Source organism: Ammospiza caudacuta, chromosome 15 (assembly GCF_027887145.1).
Source record: "Ammospiza caudacuta isolate bAmmCau1 chromosome 15, bAmmCau1.pri, whole genome shotgun sequence".
In the NCBI taxonomy this organism is placed as follows: domain Eukaryota; kingdom Metazoa; phylum Chordata; class Aves; order Passeriformes; family Passerellidae; genus Ammospiza; species Ammospiza caudacuta.
The window spans coordinates 7,850,994-7,875,950 of record NC_080607.1 but is presented as its reverse complement, the minus strand read 5'-3'; the positions used below and the strand labels follow the sequence as shown (position 1 = coordinate 7,875,950).

The window sequence follows — 24,957 nt, the reverse complement described above, 5'->3', positions numbered from 1 at the left end:
GTCACCACCAGAAAAAGCCTTACCCAGGGAGGGAGGGGGCGGCAGCCACAGCCCCCACAGCACTGCAGAGCTCCTGGGGCTGGGGACTGCGACCCAGTCCCACTCAGAGCAGCCTTGGTGCCCCTGTGCAGCTCCAGGAGAGAACAGAGATTTCTGAGGCAGCTGCCTGACCTATTTTCCAGCCGCCTGCCAGGGACCAGGCAGGGATTCACCCAGATGGAGCTGCCTGCAGGTGCCTGGGGCTCAACGCATTGCTCTGGGGCTGTGTGCCTTGTTCTGGGGGCTCTGTGCACAGCTCCAAGGGCTCTGCATTGCCCCAGGGGCTCCATCCACTGCTCCCAGGGCTCTGCATTGCTCTGGGGCTCTGCACAGTGCTCCAGGGGCTCTGTACGCTGTTCCACGGGCTCTGTGCATCGCTCTGGAGCTCTGTACACCACCCCAAGGGCTCTGTGTGTTGCTCCAGGAGCTCTGTACACCCCCCCAAGGGCTCTGTGGATCACTCTGGAGCTCTGTACACCACACCAAGGGCTCTGTGGATTGCTCTGGAGCTCTGTACACTGCTCCCAGGGCTCTGTGCATTGCTCTGGAGCTCTGTACACTGCTCCCAGGGCCTCTGCACATTGTCATCTCGCAGTTTCTCTAAAGAACTGCCAGTGCTGCCGAGGCTGCTGCCCTCTCCTGCCCGCAGCAGCTGCTGCATCACTGCCACGTCGCAGCCTCCGTCAGCGTCTCCGCGACAGCCGCTCACTGCCAGTGTCCCCGGACACACCAGCATCAGCCAGGGCCCAGCAGGCCCACTACCCATGGCCTTTTGCTCCTGCAGCACCCAGCCAGCCCCCTGGGGACCCTCATCACCCAGCTGGGTGCTGCCCACCCTCACCAGCAGCCAGGGCCGGGCTGTGTCCCTGCCTGCCACGGAGTTGTTGGGTCCAGCACTGCCACGGGCAATCTCCTGCTGTACATAGATATTTTCGGGGTGGTTTTTAGCATTTTCATGGATAATCGGGGTTTTGGTTTGGTTTGGTTTGGTTTTTTTTAAAAGACTACTTTTTTGGAATGTGGTTTCTCATTTTTAAAACTGCCTTTTAATTATTTGTAATATTGGTCAGTTCTGTCTTACTCTGTAAATAGCGGTGCTGGGCATTTCCCAGGAGGGCTGAGATGAGACCGGCAAGGAATTTGTGGGGAAACTTTGCTTAAGATGTGGAGGTGGCTGATTCTACTCCAGCCCCTCCATGATTCTGCCCCTGTCCACATGCCAGTGCCCAGCCTGGGGTGAAACCTGAGGTGTTTTGGGTAAAGCTATTTGTCCCTGCCCTGTCCTCCTGCTTCCTCTCACCAGCCCATGCCAAGGTCGCATGAAGGGCACCTCCTGCCCCGATGACAGGCTCTCTGCCCACCCCATCCTGCACCCCTGTGTCATGCCTGCTTGTTGTGTGATGAATAAAGGCCCTGCAACCCCTCACCCCCACCCTTGGTGCTGCCTTCCTGTGCTGTGGTGGGGGACTGTGCTGCCTGTCCTGTCTGGGGCAGTGCTGCTGCAGAGGGAGGTGTGGGGTGACCTGATCCTGTGCCTCTGTTCCTGCCATCCTGCCTGCTGCCCAGCCCACACGTGGTGTCCCATGCTCTCCTCACCCACCTGTCTGTCCCTGACACCATCCCCATGTGCTGATCCCAGCTGTGCCACACCAGCTTGTCAGCTCCTGTGGGTCCTCACTGCCAGCACTGTCACCAGGCTGCCCTCAGCTCTGCATTGTCCCTGTGATGCTGGTGTTTGTCACAGCTGCCATGTGCCATGGCAGCCTGCCCAGCAGCTCACCCCAGCCTGCACACACACCCACATCCCCCTTACTCTGCTGCCCGTGGCTCCCTGCCCTTGTGCCCTTCAGTTGGACTTGATGATCTCAGAGATCATATCCAACCTTAATGATTCTGCGATTGCCTGATCACCTGCTGGTCCCAGCCTCCCCTCAGGTTCATTCCATTAAACTGTCCCACCCTGAGGTCCTCCATCACCCACTAAAACCCACCCTCCTTTTGCTTTTCCATCATGCTTCCTGTCCCATCCCTTTCATCCCTCGTCTTTGATCTGCCATTTTCCATCCCTCTTTATTGTGCTCTTTCATCAACTCTAACCCAACCCAGCCATCCTTCCTCCCTCCTGTGCTACTCCATCCCATTCCTCCTTCCCTTGTTCCCACCATACCCCATCCCTCCTGTGTATCTTCTTTTATGTCCCAAGCCTTCTTCCACGGCTCCTCTGTTGTTCACCTCCTTCCTTGTAGTCATCTACTGTCCCATCCTTCCCTGCCACCCTCCTCCATCACCCACCAGGTCCCATGCTTCTATTCTGTGCTCATCCATCAGCCACCATGTCTCGTCCCTCCTTCCTGTCCTGCATCCTCCTTCGTGTCCTGTCCTTTCTTGTGCTCCACTGTCACTCACCACCTCCAATCCCCCCTGTTCCCCCCACTCCCTTCACATCCCATCCCTCCTTCCACACTCCTTCCAGTGTGCTGTCATCAGCTGTGTCCCATCCCTCCCTGCCATGCTGTGCTCCTCCATTACCCACCATGTCCCCTCCCACCTCTTGTGCTCCTGCATCCTACACTGCATCCTCTCCCTCCTTGTTCTGCTCCACCACCCATCACCTCCCATCCCTCCTGCTGTGCTCCCCCACTGCCCTCCATATCCCACCTTCCAGTCTTCCTGCCACACTTCAATCCCATCCCTCTAACCTGCTCCTCCATTCACCCCATCCTGTTCCTTAGCTTCATTCACCCCCACCTTCTTCTAATGTTTTTCCCTTCTTCCCCTTCACCCTGCCCCATCCATCCTTGCCTTGCTTTGCCTCCAGCTTTTCCTTTCATATTCATGTCAACATTTCACTGTCTTCTTCAGCTCCCCCCACCACTGCCCTCTACATCTTACCATCAGTTTATTCCTGCTTATTCTCCATTAGTTCCCACCTTCACCCCAACCTCCTCCCCTCCTCATCTTCTCCACATCTTTCTTCATCCTCTTCTCTCTTCCTGTCTGCTCTCTTAATGTCCTTAACTTCTCCACCCTCACCTCCCACTATTTCACTATCCTTTCAACTGCTAATGTCACCTAATTTTACCTTCTTAACCTCCACATTTCCAGTCCCTCTTTGTGCTTATCCATTTCCCATTTCCTCATTCATCTTCCTCCACTGCCCTCCAGTCTTCGTCTTCTTCTGTCCCCTCAGTGTCTCTCTGTTCCTCCTATCATCCGTGTCCATCTCCCAGTGTTTCCTCATCCCTCCTCTTCTTTTCTATCTCCCCCCATCTTTTCCTCCACTCTTCTTGTTTTCCTCTTTGATTTTGTCCACTTTCTTCATCCTCCACTTCCCACTGTCCTCCATCCTTCCCCATGCCCCACACCACCCACTATTTGCCTGTCCTTCCTCACCCTCCACTTCCTACCATCTGCCCGGCCTCCTCATCCTCCCCAACCTCACTTTTCATATTCATTGTCCTTCCCATCTTCCATCTCCTTCATCCTCCATCTCACACTTCTTCCTCCACCTCAGTTCTTCCTATGACCCTTCACTTCCCATTGTTCCCCATACCTTTTCCTGCAGTTTCACCTCTTCCTGTCCCTCTCACACTCAATCTCTGGCTGTCTCACCACCCTGTGTCATTTGCCTCCCATAGTGTCCCTGTTTCTCCTTATGCTCCTCCACTTCTCCCCACCTTCCTATCCCTCTTTACCCTCTAAGTGTCCACCAACCTCACAAATTTCCCTCTCCACCCCTCCCTGACCTCCAGCCGTCCTTCCTTACCTCACAGCTCCCTCTCTAACTGGCCTTACATTCTCCTGCATCTCCTACCTGTGTCCTGACTTCCAATCTTGTCCCAGCCTGACCTCTCCCATTCCTCCCTGCCCTCTTTTACTCCCAGCCCATCTGACTCCAGCTACAATTTTCTGCTTCTCTTCCCACTTCTCCTGCCTTATATCCCATCCCTTACCGACCCAGGAAAGCTACTGCCAGCTCAGCCACCCCTGATGCACACAGGAAGGGCCCTTCCTGACATCAGAAAACACTTCTCCCTAGGGCTAGTGCAGCTGGAACTGGTCATGGGCAAAAGGGGATGCCCTCTGCCCTTGGAAGGTTTCAGTAACCAGATAAAGGTTTCAGCCAGATAAAATCACCAATATCCCAATCTAACATTAGCAATAACTGATGTGGAACATGCAGCTTGACTAGATTCCCCTAGGATCACTTCCAGCAGTGAAGGATTTCCAAGAGGGGTGAGAAAGGCCAGGAATGGCTTTGAATGCAATGCTTGGGATGCTGGAGGACATGAAGAACTATCTCTGCCACTTGCAGCTGCTCTGTGGTGCTCAAGCAGACCACCACACACTGCTCCAGCAGGACCATCCCATGCTCCACAAGGACCATCCCATGCTGCCTGAGCAGGACCATTCCATGCTGTTCCAGCAGGACCATCCCATGCTGATTGAGTAGGACCACCCCACCCTGCTTGACCAGCAGCACCCCAAACTGCTCAAGCAGGACCTCTCCAGGCTGCTTGGGCAGGATCATCCAATGTAGCTGGAGCAGAACCTTCCCATGTTGCCCAAGCAGGACCACTCCAGGCTGTTTAAGCAGGACTATTCCCAGGCTGCTTGAGTACCATGGACCAACCCAAAGAGGCTTTCTAAAAAAGCTGCCAGCTCCCAGGCCAGTGAGTGATCCCTGAGATGTCTCCTCAGACTCAAGAGCCAGGGATCTTTCATCATCCTTGTTTTCTGCCCCTTGGGCTGGGCCCTGCAGGGCCATCCCCTTCCAACAGCCTTACAGCTGCAGTAGGGCACCAGGCTGCTGGCAGTGCTGCCAAGGGGAGGACAGGTCTCCTCTCCATGCCAAGGGAGCTCCAAACCCTGCAGGACCTGCATGCAGGAACTTCTCAGAGCATCCCATGTCACTCACACACAAGGGCCAGCCAGCCTTGCTTCCCTGAAAACTGCCTTGCCATGCTGGAGGCTCCCAGCCATCCCATGGAGGGGAGGATGCCCTTTCCTAGGGGATGTCCCACTGCAGGGACACAGCACCCAGTGTCTTTATAGGGTGGGTGTGACATTTGTAAAGCATTCCTGCCCATATGCCTTCCTGGCTGGGAAATCTGGGGGAGGGTGGAGGGAATTTGCTACCTGTGTTAGGAACTAGCTGAACTTACGTGTCTCCCCAAGCTGGATTTCTTATTCCAAATGTTCAAACTGTTGTATATTGTACTGGGATTTTTACATTGAATTATTGTAGAAAGCAAAAATTTAAACCGAGTCTGTTAAAAAATAAACATTAAAAATCTCAATGAAAAAATAAATGTGAGCTTGTCTCTTTACACACGTGCCAGAGCAGGGATGTGTCTCCAGCGGTGAATTTCCAGCGTGAGACCACACCACCCTCTGGTGTCAGCACCGATCTCAGCTCTGTGCTGGCCCTGCTCCAGCTGTGTCCCTTTGCTCCTTGTCCCTTTGCTCCCAGCCCTGCCTGCCTGCTGGCACACCTTAAATCCTGCTCACTCAAAGCAGGTCCCATCCTGCTCCCAGCACATGGCGTGGGGCAGGATGTGGCCAGGCCAGAAGGAAGCAAAGCAAGAGCAGAGCTGCTTTGTTGGGTGCTGGCATCACCCTCCCAGCCCCACTGGTGCTGATTCCCAATCTGCCAGAGTGTGGGATGTGCTCCTGTGCCCACACAGCCCCACCCTGGGCATGACCAGAGCTCCAGCTATCCCTCCCTGCTCAATAAAACAGGGACAAAAGGAGGCAGGCACGTTTATGGGAGTGAAAGGACATGCTCTGGAGCCTGGGGACAGCTCACACAGGGAAGCTGTTGATTAAACCCCAGTCTCCTTGCTGTGCTGCTGATGAAGGCATTGCCTCTCCTGAGGCAGTTTCCCTTCCTCTGCAGCCCAAGCTTCCAACAAATCTCTTACCAACCAGGCCCCCTCTCCCGGAATGAAAATAGCACCAGCTGGCAGAGCCCAAGTAAACAAATGAGCCACTGTGAGAGGAGAGAGCATCTTTATAAGTTAATTGGCCCCATCTAAGAGTCAGACAGACATTTTCCTGTGGATAGATCGTTCAAGAAGCTCAGGCAAACAGCACCAACATGTCTCCTGGGTTTGATTTATAAGCCTGATTGCATTACTAGCTCATCTCCATATAGAATGATTATGAATATATTGTCTGTACTCTGCAGAGGGCTAAATTACCAGACTCTGATATTCATCAGCTACTCCTTGAAGCTTAAAACAGCCTCAGATTGAGAACTCTGTCTCCCAGTGACAGCAGGGGTAGAAAGGAAACAGCTCAGGGTTGATCCGTGTTTTCAGCACAACCTGGGCTGGTATTTAACACCCTGATTAAGGGGTGGCTGGAGGGAGGGAGCAGCCTGAGCCAAAGGGCTGTGGAGCAGGGAAGTGCAGGAACCCAGAGCCAAGTGTATTGGTATTGAGCAGTTACATTTACAAACAAAGGAGCTGATAACTCCCAGCAGGACTGAAGGGCTCTTATCACGGTGCTGATTAAAATTTCCTCTGCAGCCAGCGATGAGGGGGAGTGTCCTCAAGTGGGGAGACAGAACAACCCGGTGTTTAACCCTGCTGCTGCTGAGTGCTGATTCATCCAGCACAAGTGAAGGGCTGCACAGCCTGGCTGTGTGCTGAAAATTAGCCCAGAAAGCCCCAGCAGGAAGATCCACAGCCTGGTCACATCCTCTCACTCCATCTCCTGTGCCTCCCACTCCATCTCACCCCTGGTCTGCAGGTCCCAGGAGTTTTTGCTGATGTCACTTGTGATTCCTTCCAGATCCTTTGCTCTTTTGTTCTGCCCTTCAGTTCTCTGCCCTTGCCTGTGGTTAAAGAAATCTTTCCCTTCCCACTTTGGGATATTCTGATAAAGGCTCCAAGTGCCTCTGGCACAGCCATGCAAGGCACAAACTTGTGATAAGTTCACCAAGAGTAAGATCCATGATAAAAAGATGCTTTCTCTGATTAGCATCATTGACAGGTGTTACACCTCCCTCACCAGGCCCTGGTTCAGGCTGCCCTGCCCAGGAGATGCTCTGGGAGGAGTGGACAGGCAGTGGGAGAGGAGCTGGCTTGCAGCCCTCCTCCAGACATGCCCATGAGGCTCAGCCATCACACTGGTGCCTTAGTGTAGCTCAGACACCTCCGTGCCTTCCTGGATTCCTTCCTCCACTGCTGTGTGTTGCATCCTTCCTGCCTGATTCTCTCAGTGATTTGCATGAATGGGGATGGGATTCCAACATTTATTGGCAATAAGGCCAGAAGGCAATGCCCTGTGACCCCTTTTGGACCCCCAGGTAAGTCACCTGCCCACCTGGAGCAGTACTTACCCCAAATTAGCACAAGGTTCCCATGTGAGGCTGCCTCCTGCTCACCTAACCAGGATCAGAAGGTCTGAGGTCTACAAACCAGTCCACACTTTCCAGTTTCTTTCCCCCACCCCCAGCATCTCCAGGACTGAGATCTTTCATGTCAGGGGAGATGCAGTGAAGGATCCCAGCACAGCTGCTGAGCTGCTGTGGGTGCTGCACTAGAGGCTGTTTCCCCAAGTTTCCAGAGTATCCAAAGCAGAGTGTGAGCAAGATACCACATATCCTGGCCAGTATCTTTTTTGTTTGACCCTCTGAATCTCTTCAAGAGACCTTAATATATATTAACATATCCACTTTAAGTAATTTCATTAACATACACATTTTAAGTACTTTTATTCCTTTACAGGAAGAGGCAATAATCTAATATGTATGTGATTTTCCAGGACTGCCTGGTGAGTTAGGAGAGCTGGGAGTCAAGCTCAGAGCAAACCCTGCAGCATCCAGCTCCAGCACACACCAGCCCCCAGGGCAGGAGCCCAGCTGGATGCAAACTGCTCTGGGGTGGAGGAACTGGAGCAGCAAAGCATGGCCACACAGCAGGATTCCCTTTCCTAGATCCTGTAAAATCACCAAGGGAAGGCTGGGCATACCCACAAAGTGTTCAAGGCCAGGTTGGATGGGGCCTGGAACAACCTGGCCTAGTGGAAGGTGTCCCTGCCCATGGCAGGGGGTTGGAATGAGATGAGCTTTAAGTTCCCTTCCAACCCAAAGCACTCCATGATTCTGTGGTTTTCCAGCTGTGAGACACTGAAATGAAAAGGTGAGGAGGGCTGTGTTTGTGCCATGGGTCTCTGTGGTTCACAACCCTGTATGCAGCTGCTGGGAGATTTACTGGAACATGAGAGAGCTGGAGAAAACAACAGGAGGCTATTTGGAATTTTCTGCTTTGCAGGTGCTTTCTGAGAGGAGATACACCCTCTCCGCATCAGGCAGCTTCCTGGGCTGGCCAGCTGCAGCACAAGAACAAAATTCCCTGGCTGCAGCAGCCCGGGCTGGACAATATTGGATAAGGACAGCTGTGGGGCTGTCCCAGCCTCATGGCTCACAATGTCCTACACACCCAGGCAGCAGCTGCTGGACAGAAATCATGCTGTCATTGAGGCTGGTGAGGGATTTCAGCTGCTGGCCAAATCACTGAAAGCAAAAGGCCAGTGAGAAGGGAAGCAGAGGACACCTCCCAGATCTGCAAACCACCTCTTCACTGGCTCTGGGACACTGTCCTGTGACAAAGAGAGTGAGTGACAGCCCCCTTCCTGGCACTGAGGGGGACAGAGGGTTTGTTAGAGAGCTGCTGGTAAATGCAAAATCCCTGGGACACATGCTGCTGGAACTGAAGGTTAGCAACTCAGAAAATGATCAGCTTGAGGTGTCTTGTGAAGGCCATTAGAGGTGCAGGGTTTGTCCCACTTCTTAGAGAGGAACAGAGTGGTTTCCAGCTGGGGTTAAATGATGTGCCAAGTGTATCCAGAAACTCATGGAGCTGTTCCCAGACCATCGATTCAAGGACAGTGCTGGAGTGCAACTCCCAAAACTCCTGAGTAGCTTCAAAAATACCCCTGTCCAAGGGCTCAGGCTGCAGAGCCAAAATGACTTTTTCTTAAAAAAACCCCCACCTTTTGTAATTGGGAACTTGGAGGTAATGATACTGCTGGCTGATCAAGGGAAACTTCTTGCAAGATTTGGCTGCATCCTTACTGGTTTACCCACAGAGAAGGCCTGGGCTCAGAAACTGCTGATCCCAGGCTGAAAGCCTAAAAAGGAATGGGATAAATCTGGGCATTGGAATTGTGTTGGAGACTTCACTTTAATCTATGTGATAGAGATTGAGACCCTTCACACTAATATTCCTGTGATTTTTTTTTTATTTTTTATTTTTTAAAAATAAAAATAATAAAATTATATAAATACACAATATAAAAATATACATTATCTATTATTTATTATTTATTTTTATTCATATTATATTACATGTAAATAATATAATATATAATAATCTATAAATAATATATATAAATAAAAATATATAAATGTATATTTTATATATTATATATTGTGTAAATATATATGATATATATAATGTCTATATAGTTTATATATATATAAACTATATAGATATATATCATATATATTTATATTTATATTTATATTTATATTTATATTTATATTTATATTTATATTTATATTTATATTTATATTTATATAAAATGAAAATAAAATAAAATAAAATAAAATAAAATAAATAAGGCCACCCTGTAGCTTTTCAGAACAGGGATTTTATATTACACGGCTGAGGAAGCTTTTTTACATGGACTACAGCAGGGTGTGAAGGTGACTGACAGATTTGGGATGTAAATCCTGCTGAGCTCATGTTGGAGGTGTGTAGAGAATATCTCTGGAGTGAGACTGCCCATAGGACACAGTCCACGGAGGGAGGTATCACCTGAGCTACTCCTGGGTTTCACCTCGGAGTAAACCAGCTGTGTCCTCCCACAAGGGGTCACAGGAGAACCTTTGCCCTGAAGCAGTGTGGGCAGGCAGCAAACTGACACCAGAGCAGGGAGCTGCAGCACAGCTGTGCCCTTCAAAACTAGGGAACATCCTTAATGAAAAATACACACCAGTGCTGCTGCTTTTGTGTACAGAACTGTTTCTGGCCTCTTTGCTGATGAGAACATTGCTTGGAGTGGCAGACAGTGCTCACCAATCCACAGGTTTGTGTCTTCTCCAGCCTAGAGCAGGGCAACACTCCCAGGGAGTGCACAAAGCACTTGGGAAAACCCAAGGATACCAGAGTAGGCTGTACCTGCCCACTGACACTGTACCAACTTTAAGTTTATGCACTTTAATCTTTTGAGTGGTCTTTGGCCCTGGCCCAAACCAGCAAGAAATTCCCAGGGCAGGTGGCTGCCTGGGCCTGTGCTTTGCTCTAAGGGGTGAGTTCCCCAGTGAAGAAAAGGAATTTGAGGTTTTGGCAGCCTTCCTAAGAAATATCTTCTTGGCAGGTAGTGTCATAGGGGCAGGCAATGCTGTTGGGGCAGCTGGGCTCAATGCAGGGAATATTAAGGACTGGGATGAGAAGGGGTTTGCTGCAGGAGGAACAACCACAGGCAACTCCTGCTCTGGGACCAGACTCATGGAATCACATTGGTCCTTGGGAGACCCCAGCTCCAGCCTCCTGCTCCAATGGGCATGGCCACTCAGGGGCTTATCTTGAATTTTCTCTGTATCTAAGGACTGTGATCCTGTTCCTACTTTGGCCTCCTGTTCCAGCATTTGACTGCCTTCTTGGTGAACAAAAGTGAAAAAATGTTTAATTTCTCACTACTTCAGGAGATCTGTACAAAGTTTTTGCAGGAGGAAGGTGCTCAGTGGACTGCCACAGCTTGCTGTGCACACACAGCTCAGTGGAGAAGTGGAGGGCCATGGATCCACAGGCAAGTTGTTTTCTGCATGGGGACAAGGCACGGAGTGTGGCCATACCTGGTGGCCTGCGCTGGGGCTGGTGAAGGAGGAGCTCATGGATCTCAATCCCTCTGCCTGGCAAAGTGGCAGGGATTGGCACAGAGGGGACACAACTCCTGCTGGTGAGGGAAAGGTGGCTGACAGGGCAGGGCTGTTATATAGGACACTGCTGGCATGGAGGGACAGGGCTGATGGTGCAGGACAGGGGGACACGGCTGTCAGGAGGACACCAGTGACTGGGAACACCACTGACAGAGGTCTCTGCTGGTCTTAGGGACATGGGTGTTAGGGGGACACCACTGACAGTGGGACATGGCTGATCATGGGGAGGACACCAGTGTAGGGGTCACTGCTGATCATGGGGATGTGGCTGGCACAGGGACACCACTGACAGGAGACACTGCTGACAGGGGCCACTGCTGGTCATGGGGACGTGGCCAGCAGGGGGACACCACTGACAGAAGGGCCATGTCTGACAGTGGAACACCACTGGAGAGGGACACACTGGTGCCAGGAGGGACGCGGTGTGTAGGGTACATAGCTTACATAGCTGCAGGGTGACATGGTTGATAGGGGGTCACCACTGACACAGGGGACACCACTAACATAGGGGACACGGCTGACAGGGCGCCACCACTGACACGGGACAGCACTGAAACAAGGACACGGCTGACAGGGGACACCGCTGACAGAAAGGACAAAGCAAACAAGGGGACACCACTGACACAGGGACACTGCAGGGAGGGTGACACCGCTGACAGCGGGACACCAGAGAAACGGTGCCACCAGCAGAGGCCGTTGAACATGGCCGCCGCCTCGAGGGCGGGCCGTGCCCGCCGTACCCGCCCCCGGCTCCGCGCGGCGGCGGAGCGGGACTGGGCGGCCCCCGCCCGCGCGCAGCGACGGTGCCTCGCCATGGGGCTGCCGGGGGAGAAGGCCCTTGTCTACCCGCCGCGGCCCGAACTGCTGCCCGCGGCCCACATCCCTTCCCTGTCCCACTACCAGCGCCTGTACCAGCGCTCCGTGGAAGAGCCTCACGGTGAGCGGGGCCGGCGCGGCGGGGCGGCGGCTGCCCGGGCCCTCCGGGGGCTGTGGGGAGCGCGGGGAGCCCCCCGAGAGCCTCCGCCTGTGGGGTGCTCGGGGGTGCCGCGCGTGTCCCCACAGACGTTACCTGCCTTTACCTGCCTCATCCCCCTTCCTTCATCCCTATTTCCCGCTCACGGGCTCCGGTGCCCGTTGCCTTTGCAGAATTCTGGGGGGACATCGCTAAAGAGTTCTACTGGAAGCGTCAGCCCACGGGACCGTTCCTGAAGTACAACTTCGATGTGACCAAGGGGAAGATCTTCATCGAATGGATGAAAGGAGCGACCACCAACATCTGCTACAACGTCCTGGACAGAAATGTCAATGAAAAGAAGCTTGGGGACAAAATTGCTTTTTACTGGTAAGTTTCTGTTTTTATAGTGGTGGAGAGGATGTGTGAATAGCACTCTGAAATGTACAAACAGTGTCAGTTTCTACTGAGGTGAATGAAAACGTAAAACCTGAGCGGGGCTAATCCTTAGGTGGGTTCAGCACCTGTTTGCTTGCGGTGTCCTTGGCAAGAGCTGTGCCGGGAAGCTTCTCTGCCCTTCTGGGATGCAGGAGGTGCCCGGCATGGCAGTGAGGAGAGCGCTGACTCCCAGCTCTGCCTCTGCAGCTGCACCTGCTGAGAGCTCCGAGCGCTCAGACTGGAGTGAGGTAGGTGCCACAACCGCCTGGGGAAGGAGGGAGATGTGGATAGAGCAGCAGCCAACATCCGACGGCTAAAAGCTAATGAGCTCCATTATCTCTCGTGTTTATGTTTTGTGGGCTGGCGAGTTTCCACTCCTGTGGCAGAAAGGTTCTGCTAATACCTGAGTGTATATGTAGATTCCTTGAACTTGAATGTGAGGTGCTTTCAGACAGCCTGGCTTCTCTACCTTTGGGATGAAAAGTTACTTTCAGCCTTATCTGAAGTATGTTTCTGTTTGTTTTTTTTTTTTTCACAAGAGTAGTTACTAGTGTTAAAATCCATGTAAAACTTACTTTTCATATTGATGCAAAGTAGGTTTCACTCGTGATATCCAAGCTCCAGAAGTAATGCACTCCTGCTGAACTAACTCAGCTGGCAGCTGTGTCCTCAGACAGAGCTGTGCCTGGCTCTCCTGTGCATTTTGCTGTTTCCCTTGAGCTTGTATTCATGTAACGTGGCTGTTGACTGTATGTGACAGGGCAGAAGCACAATTAGATGTACCCCATGGTAGGCATGCAGTAATTCGTTGGGATATGGTGAGTCCCTTGAGCACAGCAGAGCAGATGGAGAAATCTTACTGTCATTGCAATAAAAATATCAGATAGTCTAAGTGATTTATTGTGCAGCTGAAGGTCCCCCTGAGTCACCTGGTGTAAAGTTGACTGGGGAACCACCCCACTGCTGAAGGGAACATGGTTATAGCAGTGTGGCTCTGACAGTGGCTGTCAAATTGCCTTCACAGAGTTTCTGCAGTTTCTATCCACAGCCCTTTTCCTTCAGTGAAAGAATTACACACGCTGCCTAGTAGTTAATCATATTGATAAGGCACAGGTGAAATGCTGGAAAGTGTTTACTCCCATGCTAGTTAAATAGATTCTATAGCTGGCTCTGGTGTAAAATGACTGCAGCTTCTGAATGAAAACTCCTTTGTAAACTCCTGCAGGTAAAGCTGTAAAGCAAACAAAGCCATTTGGCAGCCAGTGCTGGCCCTGTGCTGCGGTTTGTTGAAGGACTGGGTTCTTCATGCACGTAAATCGTTGTGTGACAGTGAGGTAGCTACTCACAGTTTTAATTTGGGCTTGGTGAACACTTTTCTTGTTAGTTATTCTAGCAGCCTTTGTGGGGTATTTGTGATGCTGAGAAAAGCTTGGGGTGGATATGAAAATGGTGGGTGGCTGTCAGTCATGGTGCTCACAGTGCTAAAAAAATAAAATCTCTTCCTCCTAAGCAGAGAGTCTCCCCTGACTGTTTTGGGACAAACTCTCCTAGTGTGGCTCTGTCACAGGTGACCAGGCACTGCAGTGTGGAGCTGTCAGCCAGGAGTGCTGGTAGGAGCAATGGAAGAGGCACTCTGTGACAAACCTGTGGCACTCAGGGCTGAGGGTTGTAACTCATAAAATTACTCCTTTCTAGGCACGTGGTTTTCTTCAAAACAATAATTAATTTCTCTGATCTTGTCCTCTCACATTTTGTGTTGTAACACTCTGGAATGAGCCTGTAGCCTACTAGATGGGAGAGGTGCTGAACTTATACCAAGGTTTGCTTGACTGCCCAGCTCTGAGAGCTCTGAAAAGATACAGAACCATGGTCTTTGCTTTCAGAGAGGAGGAGATTAGGGTAAAGCTTGGAGCATTGCTGAGTGTCTCTGAGAAGCAACATGTCCTTACAAAATTCAGAACTGCTGCCTGTGGCTGTCTCCAGTCCTGCTTGGATGGGAAGGAGCAAGCAGCTCATCTGGGTTGGTTAGGGCCAAGCTGCACTAAAGGTTCCTGCACCATCAGCAGTCCAGGACTGCCCAAATTGGCTCCACTCAGAGGGTGGAATCCCAAGCCACATGGAATTGCGTTTGCAGCACAAAGAGCAGCACATGGCATTGCCTAATGCTGCAGAACTTGTACATAGGTAGTGTTTGCTGTTGTGGTGTCCTCCTCATAGGACCATGCAGTTCCAAATGGCCATCCTGAGGTGGTAGGAAACATGGATTTTTCCCTGTTTTCTCTAGGATATCTCTGGCTGCTTGTGAACGTTACAAATATTTCTGGTTTCTTGGCTTCTGATTCCTCTTTCTCTGCTTAGTATTGCTGATGTGGCCTAAAAAAAGGAACAGAAGCTCCAGGAAATGCTTCTGATAAAGTGCTGCTCTCAAAAGTGAAATCTCATAATGGTGTGTAAAGGCTGAGGTCAGTAGCAGTGGTTGCTGTGCAGGTGGGTACCTGCGGTGGGCTTTGCAGGGGAGACAGGCTGGAGCAGTCACTGGGACATTAAGGGGACTTGCAGCAGTGCTGAGGACTTTGTGAGGGGTGGTTAATTAGGGCAGGGGCACAGTATTCCTTCACCCTGCTGTAGACATGCCTAAGTCACTTGGACAGCCCTTAGTTCTGTGCTGAAGTGTCTGTTAATAATCTCATACAAACTTCAGCCTGGGCAGCCTGTAGAGGTAAAAATACAACCATGAGGGAATTAAAAAAAAAAAATGCCACCTATTGCAAAACTTTCTAATTAGACCCTGGGATGTGAAGGTATTTGGATGAGACCTGTTTTATGTGTAACCTGTGCCTCTGTTTCTCAAACCAGTTATCCCAGCTGTTGGTAGTGCCTGGTGGGACCAGGGGCAGAGGCAGGAGGTAAAACTTTGTTTTTAGAGTCCCTCTAACCAAGGAGATGGGGCTTGGCCAGTGCTCCTGGCTTCTGCCATCTCTGGGAGAATGTATTCACCTTCTGCTTTTATTTTTATTGGCATATGACATTGCACATCTAGAAAGGAGCAATAAAGATAGTAAAGGCTGCCAGAGCTTATTGGAACTTTGTTTAACAAAATAATAAGTGCCTATGGTTCCTCTTCTGGGCCTAGAACAAACAGGACATGCAAATATAGAATTAGGAGGTGTGGTTTGTTTGGTTTGGGTTTCTTTATATGATTTGACTTTAAAATGTAATCATAGATTTAGGGCCTTGTAGCCTTGAGGTTTCTTCCTATAAATATTTCTATAAGAAAAAACCAAACAACTATGAGAGCATGTTTAAAAAAAATAATAAAATATACAAACCAGCCTCACACATCTGTTATATGCACAGATGCTGGCTCTTAACATCCAGCCTTTCCTAGGGCTTCTACATGATGCTTCTACATTGGCTCTGCTGCTCCCACTGGCTCCAGGATTTTGGATCATCCTGTGTCAAACTGACCATTCAATTCTTTGGTAACTTCCTGGATGACTTGTTACCCTTCCAGTGATGCAGCCTCTTTAAATGCTCTTCTGGTGATCAGAGCACCAGAGATGAGAGATTGTTGGTTTTGGCAGATATTAATTATTTTAGAAGCATTGCTGAACACTACAGTTCTGTGCTTCTGGAAATCAGGCACATTATGTGCACCTAAAACAGGTAATAAATTACATTGAATATATTAGTATTTTATGAAGCTGTAAATCTCGTACCTTCTTCAAGGGCAATGACAGTTGTAGATTCCATCACAGAAAGTGTAGCTCTTTTCTGGTGGGCTTTGAAATCTGCCAGTGTGGGAGAGGGTGACAAAACTGGGAGTTTCAGACAGCATTTCTCATCCCTCCAAAAGGGAATATCCCTGCATCGTGGGGATGACTGAGCTGTGTGGGTAGTGCAGGAGTGGGGGGAGCATCAATAGAAACATGGGATATTAAAACAGGGAGTAGTGTAGTACCTCAGGCATGTCAAGGCATGTGCTTTCCTGGCTTCTTTGAAATTTTTCATCTCCCAGATCTGGGCAGTCACCAAGCAGCATGGTGTGGTAGTGCAAGCAGCCCCTGTGTTTGGACACTCATTTATGAAGTACAGGCTGGGACAGGAGGGACTCACAGCTTCTCCCCAGGTGTAGCTCCCTGACCTCTCTCCATAGGTGGATGGAGTCTCTAGGTTTGGCTGTGGCTGTTTGGAGCAAGGTCATGATGGGTTTAAAATTAACTGATTTCATGTAACTGCTCTGAATTCCCTGCTCTAGGGTGCAGATGAGATACAAAGATGATGCTGCTCCAGGGCAGCATGGTTATGCTGCTTAAGGGTTTGAGGTTGTCCCTTTGGCCTGAGGGGCAGGAAAACACAGGGATTGTGATCTAAAACTTGTAACCAAGGGCTCTCTGTGTGTGTGCTGAGACCCATTTTCCCCTGTCATATCTTGAGGTTCTTCTGTCCTAAGTGTTTCTGTTGTACTTTATGTGCTGCATCCTCCATTCTGTTCATTACTAGTGGAATCTCCAGGGTAGTTCCCAGGTGAGTGGTTGTGTCAAAGGGATAAGATAAATATCTGAGAACAGCAAACTGCCTCCTTCAGGCACATGTGGGGTGTACTTTCCTGGATGCTGTGAGTCAGCAGATTGAGCACCTTGGTGCTCAGGCACTTGGCATGCTCAGAGTCCCTGGAAGTTGTTTTTCCATTGCAAGGAGCGACTTGAAAGCAGAACTTGACTCATCCCTGTCAGGTACAGTAGCTGGTTTGCAGGGAGATGCAGGGAAGGGTGATAAGTTTGATGTTTTGGAGATCTCAAGCCCCATTCCTGCTTTGCAGAGCCTCTTGCATCCCAGGATGCCAGGCAGGGCAGGAGCAGGGAGCTGCCAATGCTCTCAGTCTCTGTTCTGCTGTTTTCTGCAGTGCAGGGAAGGAAAGGGACAGATATTAAAGCTTGGTGACACTTGATTACCCAGTGCCTGTGTGGTCTCCTGTGGTTTGCCCATTCAGAAGCACCCCTGGACGTGTGCCTCCATGGGAGGGCATTCCACATTATTGAAGATATCCTCTGGAAGTAGTTTTTACTGAGCTCAAATACCACGTAATCCTGCTCCTGGAGACAGAGTGGGATTTTTCTTCTCTGTAGAGTCAAATCTGTTAAGAGAGAAGGCACTCAGGTAGCACTTGGGTGGTTGCTCCATGGCAAAGCAGTGAGGACAGGGATTGTTTAATCTCTCGTGCCTGGGAGAGCAGCTCAGCTGCCTTGAATCAGGGGAGCAGCTTTCATTTGAGTTCTGTTGGATCTGTTTCTTTCCAGCCTTTTGCTCAGAAACCTTTGCTAGCTGCTTCTGGCAGGGATACAGCATCCATCCATATAAATCCAAGGGATTATCCAGGAAGTATTGGACCAGATAAACAAGTGGGATGTCCATAAGTGCCCAGGATTAAATGGCATGTGCCCCAGATAGGGGCAGGAACTTGAATGTGGAATTGCAGAGCTGCTGGCCAGGGTATACTGGTGGTATTTACAAAAGGCTGCAGTGCCAAGGGCTGGGAGGTTGCCAGTCCCCCTTAACCCAGAGAGGGCAATGGAGAGGGTCCTGGGAACCAGTAAATCTGACTTGTATCCCTGGGGGTGCAGTGGAACAGGGTCACTGGGAGAGGTGGTGGAGCTGCTGGCAGACTGCCGGAGCACAAGGCCGGTGGCACTGAGCATGCAGAGATGGCTCTTTTCACACCTTCTTCAGGAGGTTTCCCACAAAAAATTGTTCAGGAAAGTAGTTCAAGTGTGCCTGGAAGAACAATGTTTTTATGGAGCTGCTTTAGCCTTGCCCTTTGCTTCCTCACTTTCAGTGGACACTCTTCAGGGTCAGCAGCAGGACTGCCAGGGGCAGTGCTGAAACAGAATTGCTGGTGGTGGCCAGGCTGACGTGCTCCAGAAACAGCACCTCCTGCTGCTGTTGCACCTGGAGGCCAAACACCAGCCATGGTTCTGACCTAACATGGTCCTTTAGTTTAGTCTGAGAGGCTCTTGGCTGAGCTGCTGTGAGCACAAGTGCAATGCTGCTGTGTAAATGACACCAGTGACAATTTTTATGTTCTTATTTAGTACTTTTTCCTCATCCTCCTCACTGCTCTGACAGCTCTCTAGATACAGCATGAGGGATTTAATAATTTGTGCTGAACCTAGAGCCCTACCTGAAAAAGTTGGTTTTGTGCAATGCTGTCTTTCTGCATGGTTCTGGGGGTATGGTTGTTAAAATAACTACCTGGGCAGTATGAGGGGTGGGTGTGCACAGAAAATGGCACCTGGATTTTCTCATGTCTGTGAAACTTTTGTCTCATTCTGCTGGCAGCTGTTACAAACAACTGGATATGTTTTAAAACTACTGGGTTGCTTTAGGGAAGAGCAGTGTGGTTGTGCAGTGATGGCATATTACAAATATTGGCTGGAGATTTGAAACTTGCAGTGGATAAATGGAGTTCATGGACAGAGAGGATGGTGAACTTCTGTATGGATTCAGGACACGGAAGATCAGAGCCTTCAGTTTGCTCATTGGACTAGAAAACCTGATTATTTTAGCTGTGTGAATGGCTTGTGTGTTCTCCCTTGGCACCCTGAATGGAGCAGCAGTGACAAGGATTCCAGCTACACGTGGGTGAGACTTGCTCCAAGTAGGGGACAAAATGCTTAGGCTTTGCCAACAGAGGTGTGAGTGGGTGCTCGTTCAAAGCATGGCATTTTCTGGTGGGTTGCTGCACTTGCTGTGCCTGGGGGACTCTGTGCCCAGAGCTCCTGGGCTGAAGTGTTGATGGGCAGTGGTTTCACAAGAGCTCTCACCTCCCCCCTTTTGGGGCAGGGTTTCAGTTCTCTGTTTGCATTTCTGCACATCACTTGGAAATGTCGTAATGAGGTGCGGTAAGAAATTGTGAGCGCTGGCAGTTTGCCATTAATACATTTTCATAGATATCACCTCCCTTGTTCAGGGGAATCCCTCAAGGAAGTTGAGGGCCTTCCTGTTTGTTTTGTCACACCTAGCTACCTGATAGTGCCCAGAGAAACTGTGGCTGTCTCATTCCTGAGGTCAAGGCCAGGTTGGACAGAGCTTGTAGCAACCTGGTCTAGTGGCAGGTGTCCATGCCCATAGAACCAGATTGTCTTTAAGGTCTCTTCCAACCCAGACCATTCATTTTATGATTCATTCTGTGATAATGAAGCATGATTTCCATTCCTGTTGCCACTGACCATCTTCTAGATGACATTCCAACAGGTGACACCTGGCCTCCACCTCTGGAGATTTATGATGCGTGGAATTGAAATGTCCACCAAAAATCTGATTACAAGCTTAATTTCCTCCTGTGCCCTTCATGGATATTGTTTGAACCTCCATTGAAATTGCCTTGCCTGGCTTTCTTTGTTTCTAGAAGCTCTACAAAATCTGGCAGAATGTTCCCACCAGGGATGCATCTATTTCCCAAAATGGGGCATTTCCCAGCGGCAGACGGCTTGTTGATTATTTTACCTACAGAAGCTTCATCCAGGGTGTGTTCAACAGCCCAAGTGTAAATTGTTTAAACAAGCAGTCAGCTGTTTTGTACTGAATATAAGCCCTACTCCCACTGGACTGGTAAAAATAGTCCATGCTCATTTGAAAACTCAACTGATGGTAAACATCTAAAATGTTTCCCCTACTGTCAAACTCGCATATTCTTCTGCAGCATTCAGTGGTTTTGGCTGATAGGGTTACAAGTGCTGGCTGAGGGCAGCCAAACTCTGATGTGCTGGGTCAGTCTTGCACATGATCTCTGTTGCAACGCTATATGATTGTTTTGTTTTTAAAAAAGTAATTAAAATTTGCTTGAAAAAACCTCTCCCCTAAATAAAATAGGCAAAAAGCTGTTGTTTTTCTCCACTGGTTGTTTTCTTGTGTTTTAAAGTACTTCAGAAAGTAAGAGTTAATGCTTTTCTTCTTGACTTGGTGGTTACTTGGTATCAAGCAAGTAGGAAAATTATGAAGCCACAGAGAGCAAATTCTCCTTGCTGAGCCCATCAGCACAGAGGGGCTGCTGACACCATCGCCAGGGTATTTACATGTGGTCTGTATGACTTGTAAAATGACTTATCTTGTCAAATGAGTCAGGGTGAAAGTACATTTCCCTTGAAGAGGGATTTCCTGGCTGCTGTTGATCCTGTGTTCCCCAAAACTCTTCCCTGGGGTGTTCTGGCTCTCAGGTGTGAGCACAGAGTGTACAAATCCCATGGCATTGAGTTCACCTGCCCATGTTGGCTGATGAACCAGCAGCACCGGGAGGTGTTGGTTCCTTTAGAGATGTCTGAGCATCCCACTGCCTAAAGGAAGGGGCTTGAAGTAGATTTTAGGGCATAGCCTGGCGTGAGTGGGATAACTGGAGGGAATTTTGGCAGGTTGATAAATAAGGAGTGGTTTTGGAGCAGTGTCCACCTCTGTCTGGGTTCTGTGGTGTAGGATCACTCAGGGTATGGCAGAGAGAACAGTGGTTGGGCTGCACAAGATAAATATTATTTCTTTAGATGCATCTGGTATTTGTTCAGCTTCTGAAAGGCTGCAGATACAAAGAGCAGCTGGGTATGTATTTAATGAGAAGGAAGGACAGAAAGATGGATGTGGTTTTCCTATGGGACAGTAACAGCTATGCAGGGTGTTGGGTGTTTGCTTTGTAGGGTATGTGTCCATATAGCTGTTTTTAAAGGTGAGTAAAGGATTGATTCCTTGATTGAAGAGCAAATGGTGACCCAGTATCCCTGTGGAAATAAGCTCCATTTTGGCTGTTCTGTAAAATACATAGTGCCTGTTTTGGAGTCAGTTGGGCTGAAGGGATTGAACGCAGAACATTGTTCCCTGTAGAGCACAGGGCTCCTGCTTTGACACAGCTGATTTGAGTTTCATAACAGCAACAGGAGCCTGTTCATGCTAGATACATGATCAGCTTTAAGTTGGGATGGTTTGGCTCAGAGATGGATTTGAGAGCAGAGCTTGGTTAGGCCCTACCTAAGCATGTGGGGGACACTGGAGGGGAAAACTGATGGATGGTTCTAATGCAGTGGTCAGAGTCAGCTGTGTGGATTTAGGAAGTGATGGCATTAAACTGGTAAGATTCTTCTTTTCCCTGGGCTTTCTGTACCCAGGTTTTCTCAACAATGTTCTCTCAGTGCTGCCAGATATTTCTGAACACACTGAGAAAACCTTTTCACCAGCCCCTCCCAAGCTGAGCTCTGTCATTACGCAACTTCTTCTTTCTTGCTCCGTGGTGTGATGCAAGAGGATTTAAGCCTGGTGATGGTGGGGTTGAGCTTTCTGGTAAACTTGCTGCTCAGGGAACCTCAGGCTTCCCAGAACTCCTTTGGGAATTCTGCATTACTGCAATGGGAGATGGTGACGTTAAGCATGGGCAGGGCTGGGCAGTCTGCCGCGTTACTATGAAATGTTCTCATGGAGGTTTTTTTGCAGACCTGCTGCAGACCCATCTGTTTGTGCAGTTAAGAGCATTTCCATATTGAACAATCCATGCAAATACCGTAATTTTTTTCCTGATGAAAGGGTGTCTTTTTCTGATTATCTTGCACAGCTGCTCTCCCCAAACTTCATGTTTCAATGTTCACCTTCATGTTTCTATTTTCTCAAAAACAGATTTTAAAGGCTGTCTTTACTCGAGTGCCATTCCTCTCTCAAATGACATAAGCAAGGCTGCGGCGTAGGGAGAAAAATCCTATTTATTTTTCAGTTTTGCCTGCTGTTGCTCCTGAGAAACCAAGATGTGTCCAGGCAGAGCCTTTTCAGGCAGCAGTTTTTGGGGCTGTCCTAGGAACAGCTGTGGCAGGAGGTGTGTGAGCAGCTGACACCACGGTGGCCGAGCACGCTGGGGGCTCTCGCTGCCCATGCAGCTCACACGTGAGCACATTCCCCACATGGCAGCAGCCTGGCTGGCCCAGCTCTGCCTGGCATTTTGGCTGCTCTAATTCTGGATGTGGAACGGATCAGGAAGCCCAAGAGCCCTCCTGGCTGCCCCTGGTGACCTTGCACGTGAAGAGCTGTCACCACAGCAGGAAAATTCCTTCCTTTGCCCTGTACCCTGCTCTGGGGACAGGCTGTTGGTGAAGCAGGAGCTGGAGATCTCTCATGATGCATTTGGTTCCATGTTTAGAAGGGATTTTGGGCTCTGAGCATGTTTTAGCTTAGATGGCAACAGAGATGTTCTAGGGCAGACATTCCCACAGTCCCCATCTCTGCTCTGCTGGAGTCACAGAATCACACAAATAACCACATTGGAAAAGACCTTTGAGATCATTGAGCCTCTCTGTGGTTCCCCACTGTGTGAATTGTTCCTGTGACATGGCATCATCTGATAAAGGTTTCTTTCCCTCTTACAACACCTTTTCCAAACTGGGAATCAGTGTTTTCTTAAGGGTGCTTTCCAGTTGGTAAAATGCAGAACCTTTGTCCTGTATTAAGAAAAATTGCTCTGTGGCCTGCCATCAATCTCTGCCAGTCAGAAAATGAGACCTGGTAGCTTTGAGATGATTTGCTGTGCTCTGAAAATTTATCTTTCAGGTGCCTTCCACCTGTGCTTGCTGACTTTGGGTTGCTGCTTTTACTCAGTCACAGAATGGTTTGGGTTGGAAGGGACGTTAAAGCTCATCTAGTTCTACCCCCTGCTATGGGCTGGGACATCTTCCACCATCCCAGGTTGCTCCAAGCCCTGTCCAGCCTGGCCTTGGGCACTGCCAGGGTTCCAGGGGCAGCCGCATCTTCTCTGGGCACCCTGTGCCAGGGCCTCAGCACCCTCACAGGGAAGAATTTCTTCCTTATGTATTCCATATGGCCAAACTTGTCTTTTTCCAGCTGAGAATTCACACAACATGCAATATGTAAAACACAGGCTTCTCAAGTGCTAAAAATCTCAAATGCATTCCTGCCATGAGCCAGATGATACTGTAAAATTTTGGATTACAGTTGCTAAATGTAGGACTTGGTTTGAAGATGAAAAAAATGTCAGACTCACTATGCTTCACCATGTATTTAATCTAATGATGTATCTGGGATGTTTGGGGAGCTGAGAATTGGATTTTCCTTTCAGAAGAAGCCTTGCTGTTAGAGCACAGATTGCACATGAACAGTCACAGCAGCGCTGCTGCCACCTATTTTCACCAATAGATCTTAAAAAAAATATGTATTTGGGGAGTGTTGGATTTGGTGGGGTTAGAACTGTGGAGGTGAGTTCTGCAGCACTGTTTTTAGAAGAGTGAGATTTACTTTTGCAGTTTTATTTCTTTTTCAGTTGAATTTGGACAAGGGAGCCCATGTGAGACACTCAGGGCTGACAGCTCTTACTGATGTCAGAAGGGCATTGTTGGGAAGGTGCTGCTGGCAGAAGATGGATGCCATGAGTTTATAGGCTCGTTTTGATGCAGGGAGCATTCAATAGCTTGCAAGTGGGTATTCCTTTAAATGCCTTGTCTAAAATCCATCTTTCACTGGGCTTTTGTGCCAGAGCAGAGTCCTGAGCAGCCTGAGTGCTGCTGTAGCCCACTGAGTACAGCTGTGGGCACTCCAGACTATTTTCAGAGGCTTGGATACGTAAAACAATTGCCTGCTCTTGGGAGACTGCTCGAGGCCTTGACTGGAGATGCATTGAAAGGAGGCATCTTGTCCTGTAGAAACAAGGACATGGTTTGTTTCCCATTGAACAAAAGCTCTTCTTAAAATCTGAAGCCTGAGGTTTGCCCTGCTAGTGGTTGGGGAGCTGTTTTACAGTCACACAAATGGATGGAAAGGATTTTGAAAAACCCCAGAAAATCCTTGTAAAAGTTTAACTTCTCTTTGAGTCTGCTCTGTGCTTTTCCTGCAGTGCCTTATGCAAGAGGCCTTAGGACTAGCCTGGGTGCATTCTTTGGCCTGAATGCCCCTCCAAAATGCTGCCAAGGAGGAGGACCTGGCGTGTTTGGGATGTGCCTCTCTTGTGCAGGGAGAGCAGGAACGTCCCAGCAGTGCCTCGTGCTGGGTGGCTCAGGGCAGCTCTGTGTCCCTCATGGGCACCTTGTGCAGGGCAGTTCCCCTGAGAACCACAGCTTGGGTGACCTGGCTGCCTCTTCCCTTGGCTGCTCAGCCCCCAAATAGCACACTGGGCAGCCTGTGATAGTCTTTCCTCCCAACGTGTTCCTCTCTTAGTAAAGGCTGTAATTAGATCCTTTCCTGGGCCGGAGCATGGACAAAGGGACATCCTTCCTCCTGCCCTGTTTGTTGAGCTGGGGGCTGCTTGCACAGGGCCTGCCTGTGGTGCCCAGCAGACCCCAGTGACTTTCAGGTGAGGGATTAGTGGGCTGGGATGCTCCAGCTTGCATTTGGAAGCATTATAATTGCCTTTTAAGAGCTATTCCATAGCAAGGCTCGTGGCTGAGGGGAGAGCTGCACACACAGTGATGCTGTATATCTGGACACAAACAGGTTTGCACAGCACCAGCCTTGATGTAGGTGCACAAAGGAAAAGCTGGATGGTGAGGGAAGGCAGTCAGTGTGCAGCCAGACACAGCAGAGGCAGATGCTGTTCCTGTGA

General features: G+C 49.6%; 1 protein-coding gene across 2 annotated transcripts in view; it reads left to right on the top strand.

The window, feature by feature from the left end:
* Window positions 1–11,766: 11,766 nt before the first annotated feature.
* The window catches only part of ACSS2 (acyl-CoA synthetase short chain family member 2), a 29,579-nt gene continuing 16,388 nt past the window's right edge, over window positions 11,767–24,957 (top strand). For both annotated transcript variants that reach the window (XM_058814458.1, XM_058814457.1), the window contains exons 1-2: window positions 11,767–11,930; window positions 12,140–12,335. In XM_058814458.1, the coding sequence (XP_058670441.1) occupies window positions 11,807–11,930; window positions 12,140–12,335 (320 nt within the window). In that variant the 5' untranslated portion in view covers window positions 11,767–11,806. The remainder of the gene's footprint in view (window positions 11,931–12,139; window positions 12,336–24,957) is intronic.